The sequence below is a fragment of the Panthera tigris genome, chromosome C2 (genome assembly GCF_018350195.1).
Source record: "Panthera tigris isolate Pti1 chromosome C2, P.tigris_Pti1_mat1.1, whole genome shotgun sequence".
In the NCBI taxonomy this organism is placed as follows: domain Eukaryota; kingdom Metazoa; phylum Chordata; class Mammalia; order Carnivora; family Felidae; genus Panthera; species Panthera tigris.
Window position 1 is genome coordinate 122,646,581 of NC_056668.1, and position 8,309 is coordinate 122,654,889.

Consider the following 8,309-nt stretch of genomic DNA (forward strand, 5'->3'; position numbering starts at 1 on the left):
TTCCTCACTGGCTTACTCGAAAGAGGAAACCTGTTTTTAAGGGGATTTTTTTTTGGAGCCCACTTTGATCGTACTTTTCGCGTGTTGCTGGACAGCCGCGGTCACACCTGCTGCGCAACACGTGCGTGTACATGTGTACCCACAACAGAGGTACACCGCTGCCCACACCTACAGCAGAGATAGTGCCAACCGTGCTTGTAAGGACAGTAAATATGCAGCTGTTGCCAGTTCCAGAGGAAGATTCGCAACCAACGTAACCAAAACAAACAGGGTGGTCCTGTGTCATGTGGGCTCACGGATCAGCGTGGTGAGAAAGGAATGAGGTCAGTCTCTCCTTACATACCCTCACCCTGTCCCTCTGGTGGGATATGCTGAGAGCCAGAGAAGGCTAGGCAGGCCCCCAAGCTCTGCCTGTGTGTTGCCGGCCCCCTCCAGTGACAGCCTGCCAGGGCCCACCCCACTTGCTGGTGGCCTCAGGGGCCAGGGGCCAGGAGACCACACGTCTCCCCAGACTGCCAGCTGCACCAACGGGCACTCCTCAGGCACCAGCTCACCTGAATGGCCTACCTGCACTTAGAGTATTCGAGAATGGTCCTGCAAGGGCCCTCCCCCCGCACCAGCCAGGAGCCTCATAGCCACGCTTGGTGGCCAATGCTGTGGAAACACCACCTGCCACAACCTCAGCACATTCCAGCTTCCTCTAATGGGTCCCTGTAGATTCCAGCCACACTGACTGACCAGGAAACCATGAAGGCGGTAACATCTAACATCTAGAGTAGTTTGAAAATAAAGCCAAAAGACAGACAAGAGAAGACCACGTCACTGAGCAGGAATAGAACTGTACCGTCAGACAGCCCGCAGGTCTCCCACGTGCCTCCTCCTGGCATCAAGTGCTGTCAAAAGTCCACATGGATTGTCCTTTCAGTTTGTAACCCTGGGTTTCTACTGTGTTGTCAACTCCTGGTGTTTGATGGAATCTTGTCAGCTGTGGTTCCAAAGGACCTTCCCTCTCTAATGGCAGTCCTGGTACCCTGGGTCAAGTTTATTCGCCCCTCATGTGAATAAACGGGAGCACCCAGTGATGGAAGGGCAGGATGTGACACTGGTCACACTGGGCTGAAACCCCAGCAGGCCCATCTGTGGGTTTTCCTAACAAGGGTCTCCCAGCTGTGGGAGGTGGGATGCTAGTTCCAGATCAGAAGGGCTTGGGAGCGTCACAGTCAAACCAACCTAAAATGGTTTCTTTGCTGCAGGATTTTTCAGTCTTTACCATGACACTGTGCATTGTGACTCTACCAGAAAGGGAACTAGCTTGCCGCCATCATCCCTAATCATGGGACTCTTTCTAACACATACTGATAATTTCTCAGAACTAGTGCCCTCCGCCCCCGAACACAGATTAGGAAACACTCTTTTAAAAGGACTCAAAAATGCCAGGGGGCCCTAAAAATATCATGCAGCAGGCCCCAAACACTGGTCAAAGGATCACTCACAGCAGAATCACTGTGAGGCTTATCATGCTTCCCAGGCCACACCCCAGACCTCCTGAGTGTAAATGGGGCCCAGGAATCTGGATGTCTAACAGGCACTCTGGGATTTGCTTTACAGCCCATTTGGGGAACTGTGCACTAGAGTAGGAATCTAAGGAGGAGTTACAGCATCTTTGCAATATTCATTTTATTCTTCTGGTCTGTCTGCCTCGCTTCCCCCCTGTCCCCCAGTCATGAGCACAGGCGTGTTCATTCTCAGCCTTCTTTCTGAATCATCTCTGGCTCAGCAGCTACTCTCACCAGGGTTCAAGAACACTGTCTGAGCACCTCCCCAGACCAGGCTCCAGACTCAGGAGAAGATAGCCCTCCACCCCAACCTTTGACCTAAGCTAGAGACAAGCTGTGAATGGTAGTCGAGATGTGGATTAGGAAGGCTGCCTGGAGGAGACACTTGCACCAAGACTCATGGGATCAGTAGGTTATCTGGGGTTGGGGCATTTCCGGCAGAGAGGCAGCGGAGCAGGGCACAAAGGAAGGAAACAGCATGGGTGCTGGGCAGCCCTTGCTCTTAGGGAATGCCAGAGGGTCCAGTGACGGGCAGGGAGCCTCCAGTGATGTGGGAGAGATGCCACACTGAAGCTTCCAGCCGCTCACCCTTCATCTCCCTGCACAGGCTTCCGGAATCCCTGTCTCAGCTCTTTGCCTGGACTGCCCCCCTCCCTGTCCCCTTCTTGGCTCCCCCTTCTAAAAACCTATCTGTCCTGTTAGGCCCAGGTTGGACCCGTCTTCCCTGTGAAACAAGTCCCAGCAGCTTTCACAGAGATGAGCTCACTCTCTCCCTCCCTCCACCAAAGCTCACCCACATTCTTTTCAGATTTATTTTTCTAGGGGCTACTCTGCTTGGCCCTGGAATGCTGGGAGTTTGTTCTTTATCCCCTTTGTTGCTCTTCAAACCCTAACTCCCGTTCATCTTGCTCTCTTCTAAAGTAACTGTTAAAAAGAAAGTTTATGTTGAATGAGAAGTGGGCTTTGTAATTTACCAAAATGTATCAGGGGCTTTAAAAACGTTCATGTCCTTTACTTGATATATTCCCCTTCTAGGAATCAGACTGTGGAAATAATTAAAAATTGGGACAAAGATTTATGTAGAAGGATGTTTATCACAGCCATTTTTATAATGGCAGAAAATAAAAGCAACCTCCCCGTTTAAATATAAGGGAACATTTAAGTAAATTATTCTGTATCCATAGGATGAATAATTGACACAAAATGTTTCTGGAGAAAGGCTTATGAGGTAAGCGGAAAAAAATCAGGATACGATACTGCATATATAATCTCAAGTATATAAAAACATGTAAATATACTTACACATCTATTTGCATGTCTAAATCAATAGAAAAACTGAAAAACCACACTCAAATATTGACGGCTTTGGAGAAAGCAGAATTGTTTTCTACCTTGAATACGTGTTTTTCATACATTTTATAATTGACACAGATTTCACGTTTGTGATCAGAGGTGGGGGGGGGGCGGGGAACTAGAGCAATTACAAAAAGGAAGGAGGTGGAGTTCTTCCTCAGCATACATTGGGCTTCTGATGAGGTGGCTTGTAGATTACTAGTGGCAGAGCTCTAAAGGACCGTTCTGTGTGCTGTGTATTTTATTGTGTGTTCTCCTCTGGGACTGCAGACTGTGGGCTGAGCTCAGCATTCTCTGGCTGCCAGAGCCCTGCTCGTGTGATTTGCAGCCCTCCATGGACTGACCCAGCCGTGCCGAGCTCCAGACAGCTTGGCTATGACACTTTGGGACAGATGATGCCTCGGTCCTCTAACAGCCCAACAGTGTCAGTCTCTTGTGAAGGTGGTCCCTGCGCTCAGCTGATGGGGCTGAGCACAGCTCAGCAACCTTCAGAGAGGATTCCCTTTCCACACAACCGCGGCAGGCCCCTCATCTGACTCCATTCTGCACTGATTGTTCCACGGTGGCTTTGTCTGGTTAATTGGGGTGCTGCCCTTTAATACCTGGCTTCAGCTCTGGTGTCCTGTGTCCCCAGAAGTCCCACACTGCTGAGTGTGGCTGCGTTCACTCCGCCCCTCAGTTTCCAGAACCTCCACAGGAGGTCAGCCCCATTTTACAGCTGAGGAAACAGGCCCATCTGCTGTAATTCTCCCAGGGTTCCGGCAGATCTGAAACCGGAAACCAGGGCTGACTGACCTCAGGGCTGCTGTTCTTGACATTAAGAATTAAGGCAGCTGGACATTCAAAGAAAATGGTCCCGGTGGCACTTCCCTCACTTTTCATATAAACCTCTGCTTCATCTGCTTCTCGAAGCCAGTGGCTATTCCAAAGAGCACATTGCCCCAAAATACCTACGGACATCCGATTTAGGTCACTGTTTCGTGCTTGAGACGAATCAAACCGGCAGCCTTTTTTCAACACCTCACACTTACGAACCTTGGACTTGGACAGCCAGTCATTAGATCTGAAGTGCTCATAGCAGTGATGTAAATGGATTTGAAAGAGATGTGATGGTCTCTTTGAGGACTGCCCAGAGTTGGAGTCCAGGGCATGTGTTGCCAGAAGAAGCGATCACCTCACAGACATGCCTTTGGTTTGGGGGAAAGGGAGGTGTGGGCATGTGTCCCCTGTCAGGAGGAGCACACAGTGAATTGTACTCCTGTCATTGTTCATAAATCAGACGGTATCTAATATCTAAGCCAGTAGGTATAAATTACCGCCACAAAAATCCACTGGGGGGGTGGGGGGGGGCATCAGGGTGGCTCAGTCGGTTGAGCATCCAGTTTGGCTCAGGTCATGATCTCGCCCAGCGAGAGTTCGAGCCCCGTGTCGGGCTCTGTGCTGACAGCTCAGAGCCTGGAGTCTGCTTCAGATTCTGTGTCTCCCTCTCTCTCTCTGCCCTACCCCTGCTTGTGCTGTGTCTCTCTCTGTCTTTCAAGAATGAATAAACATTAAAAAAAAATCCACTGTGGAGAGAGCGGGTGTCTTCTTGTTCTTTGGCCTGTGGAACGGGGGGAAAGTGTGCTCCAGGCCTCAGGAGACCCTACAACTAAATGCCCATCATTCCACCTCCCCCGGAGGAAGAGCACATACAAAAATCACCCAGGTGTTTAAAAGGTCAAGGCTGCTCTCTTGTTATATTACAACGGCTGAATAAATAAACTGGAGTAGAACCTCCCAGATGCAGAATAGTCTAAGTCCACATACGTTGTGAGCAATGGGGCCAGCTCAGATTAGTCAAAAGTGTGGGTTATTGAGTAATTTCTAAACACAGTTTTATTGACTTTAAAAATACTCCCTAAGTGTTGAATGGATGTGTCAATGAATGGATTAGCGGATAAGCAGGTGGATGGACGGATGAATGGCAGTTAACAGCCATCACACGTACTCAGTTACAGCACTTTATATTTATAAACTCATTCAATTCTAAAATAACCCTAGGAGAAAAGTACTGTTAATATCTCCATTTTAAAGTTGAGGTAACACAGCTGTTGAATGGCAGAGCCAAGACTTGAATCTAAGGTGCCTGGTTTTAGAGTCCTAGTTCTTAACCATGGAGAATTTATCAATATATGCATCAATAAATGTTTGAATATCATTTCATTATACCAATATTATGCTGCTAGAGTGTTTGAAAACTGCTTCTGTAATTATATCTACTACTTCCAAAGGAGTGAATAAGTCCAGTGTCCACTATTTCATGGATGGGGAAAGTGAGGCCCAGAAAAGGATCCATCCAGCCCAACTAAAGCTAGAAATCAGACCTCTCCGTGACACTTCCAGTTTCTCACTTTCCGTTCTACAGCTGGTCTGGTGCTCCTTTGTAAACTCCTCTCTCTGATCTTACGTCCAGATTCCTTCCAAAGTTCCACAGTAGAGGAGCCTCAACCGACCATTTACATCAGGTGTTTCCCCAGCAGGTGGGATCCCTGAACCCCTCCCAACTGAGGTTTCATGGTGACCCAGAGATGCCAACACTCTAGAACACAGCTTTTGCCATTTACTGAAGCTAGAATCAGCTTCCGGAAGGACCAGGGAACCTACTGGTTGCTTCAAGTGTGGACTTGATTTTTCTCCCTTTCCAAATTAGCCCTTTGGAAAGGGACACGAATTTCAACGGTGCCGGGAAAAATAAAGGAAGGGCTTCTTGGTTCTGATGCATGTACAATTTTCGCCAGCAGGAGGCGGCAGAGCCCAGCAGTTATAAATGCCCCACCTAGAGGCCGGCTGTGGGGTTTGAATCCTGACTCTGCCGCCTAAATGAGCGACCTCAGGCAAGTCGGTCGCCTCTCTATGCCTGTTTCCCTCCCGCAGAATGGGCACAATAATAATGCCTACTCATCAAATTGTTCAGAGAATCAAATGAGGTTAAATACATCAAGGGCTTAGTGATAGTGCTCATATGAGCACCAACGTTAGGTTTTATTTTATCATTTAAACCATCGTTGTTAGAACAAATGCCAGAGGATTATCCACATTGATTAGTTGTTCTAGAGCTTTGTTGTATTGAAAACAGATGAAAAGGTCACTAGCTTTTGGTTATCCAAATAACCTTTATAATTAACCTTTATGATGAGATTTTACTTACAAATGTATCAGGTGTTAGGGCTGAAATAGATTTTGAGAAAGGCAGTGACTTGCCTGAAGCCCACAGCTTGTTAGGACTAGAGATTTTACAATCTTACCTTCTATCAGAAGATGGGGTTCACAGCCGCCTTTGGACTACTGCCATGGGGTCCAGCAACCACCGACAGACTTTTGGTAGAATACTGGGGGGGAAAAAAAAGTTGTTCTGATTTCTTGGCACTTTGCCACTATTAAACAAAAGATTGTATTATTACAATTGTATGTCCCCGAAGTAGCTTCAGATCCCCTTACACACTTTTTCAGGCGTGAACACAGTGTAGACATTGACTTCCCAATACACTCCGAGAAAAAGCATCTTGTGCACTTTTCAAATGGAGTATGTTATCTTTACTGGCCGTGACCTTTCTGTAACCTTGTCAGGATCCGCCCTTGTTTTTCCAGCTGTGCCTGAGCTGAAACTCCTCTGCGGGGCAGATATCCTGAAGACCTTCCAGACCCCCAACCTCTGGAAAGAGGCACACATCCAGGAAATAGTGGAGAAGTTTGGCATGGTGTGTGTGAGCCGGACAGGTCACAACCCAAAGGAATACATCTCAGGTTCAGCCATCCTGCAGAGGTACCAGCACAACATTCACCTGGTCAGGGAGCCCGTGCAGAACGAGCTCAGCTCCACGTACATCAGGCGGGCCTTGAGCCAAGGGCAGAGCGTCAAGTACCTGCTCCCAGACTCTGTCATCACCTACATCAAGGAGCACAACCTCTACACCGGGGATAGTTCCTAGAAAGACAGCACCCAGAGAAATGAAGGACAAGCTGGGGAGGGCCAACCACGCCTCCACGAAACTCCTCCTGAGGAGAAGGCAGTCAAGGTCCTCGGCTGTTTTCTTTGTGGTGGTTGTTTTGCTTTTCCATTTTCCTTTGTTTTATGTAGACAATGATTTTCTTTCCGAGGAGTCTTCTGTCCCAGGAAGAGGAACAGGCGTCTACACAAGAACCGACGTTTATCAAAGAAGTTAAAAGGGTGCGGCAGGTCAGGAGAACTAGACAAGAGCTCTCAAAACCTCTCGCTGCGGAGGTCTTCTTATTTGGTTAAGCGGTGACTCTGCCGTGCACACAGATGAAGGCAGTTCTGCACGAGGCACGGGCCCCTGAGGGTCGGATCAGGATTGCCCACACTCGTTTTTTTAACTAGGACCAGGTGCAGCATGCTGGTCTTGATTGGAGAGACTTGACAGGATGCTAATTACCAAACAGTGGGCTTTGTCGATGCCTTGTTGCAACAAAACAATACTAATTGAGGAGTCAAACATTTGGAAGCAGCACTTTGCTGATTCACTTTGAATCTTCCCTTAAGAGCCACCCGGCTGCCTGCCTAGGCTGTAGATAAAATTTAAACTAAAATCTTTCCAAGTAGTAACCCTCAAATAATATTTTTGATACAGTGGATATTTTTAACATGACTTTTTAAATCAATGCCAGGGCTCCTGATTTCCAAGTTTCTAAAAAGGAATGGAGGTGGGGCGCCTGGGTGGCTCAGTCAGTTAAGCGTCCGACTTCACCTCAGGTCACGATCTCGCCGTCTGTGAGTTCGAGCCCCGCGTCGGGCTCTGGGCTGACGGCTCAGAGCCTGGAGCCTGCTTCAGATTCTGTGTCTCCCTCTCTCTGACCCTCCCCCGTTCATGCTCTGTCTCTCTCTGTCTCAAAAATAAATAAGCGTTAAAAACATTTTTTTTAAAGGGATGGAGGTAAAACAGATGCCTTGACTATTTTAAAGGATCTTTTTGAATGTTTTATGACTACCTGCCTGTTTGAATATTGGCAAAGGGATAAATAATAAATTGACATCAAAAAATACTAATGAAAATTTTCTCTTTTTTCTTCCTTTGTTATATTATTAATGCCTGATGTACCAGCTGTTGCTTTCTTTTTAGCTACTCCATGAAATTTGCTGCCGTTCCAGTGGAACTGATATGAATTCATAAAAGTTTATATTCCCAGGTACCAACAATGGAGAAGCAATTGCTTTTCAACACCTTGCAAAGGGGCTGTAATCTGTAGCTCCGGGTCGATGGCTCTGTTCAGGTGGGCTCTGAAAGATGAGAAAAGGAACCTCACATGTGTTCAGGATTTTCATCCCACTCCTGATTAAGAAGAGGTTTTAATTGGTCTAATTCTGTTTGAGTTTGTGCTTTACACTTGCTGACCAAATGACTG

At 47.5% G+C, this 8,309-nt stretch overlaps 1 protein-coding gene across 4 annotated transcripts in view; it reads left to right on the top strand.

The window, feature by feature from the left end:
• The window catches only part of NMNAT3 (nicotinamide nucleotide adenylyltransferase 3), a 113,646-nt gene extending 105,967 nt beyond the window's left edge, over window positions 1-7,679 (top strand). The window contains exon 6 of one of the 4 annotated variants that reach the window (XM_042998992.1): window positions 96-330. In XM_042998992.1, the coding sequence (XP_042854926.1) occupies window positions 96-257 (162 nt within the window). In that variant the 3' untranslated portion in view covers window positions 258-330. Of the gene's footprint in view, window positions 1-95; window positions 2,629-3,179; window positions 4,223-6,536 lie in introns of those variants that run through there. The other 3 variants (XM_042998993.1, XM_042998994.1, XM_042998991.1) reach the window with 3 other exon arrangements.
• Window positions 7,680-8,309: the final 630 nt, after the last annotated feature.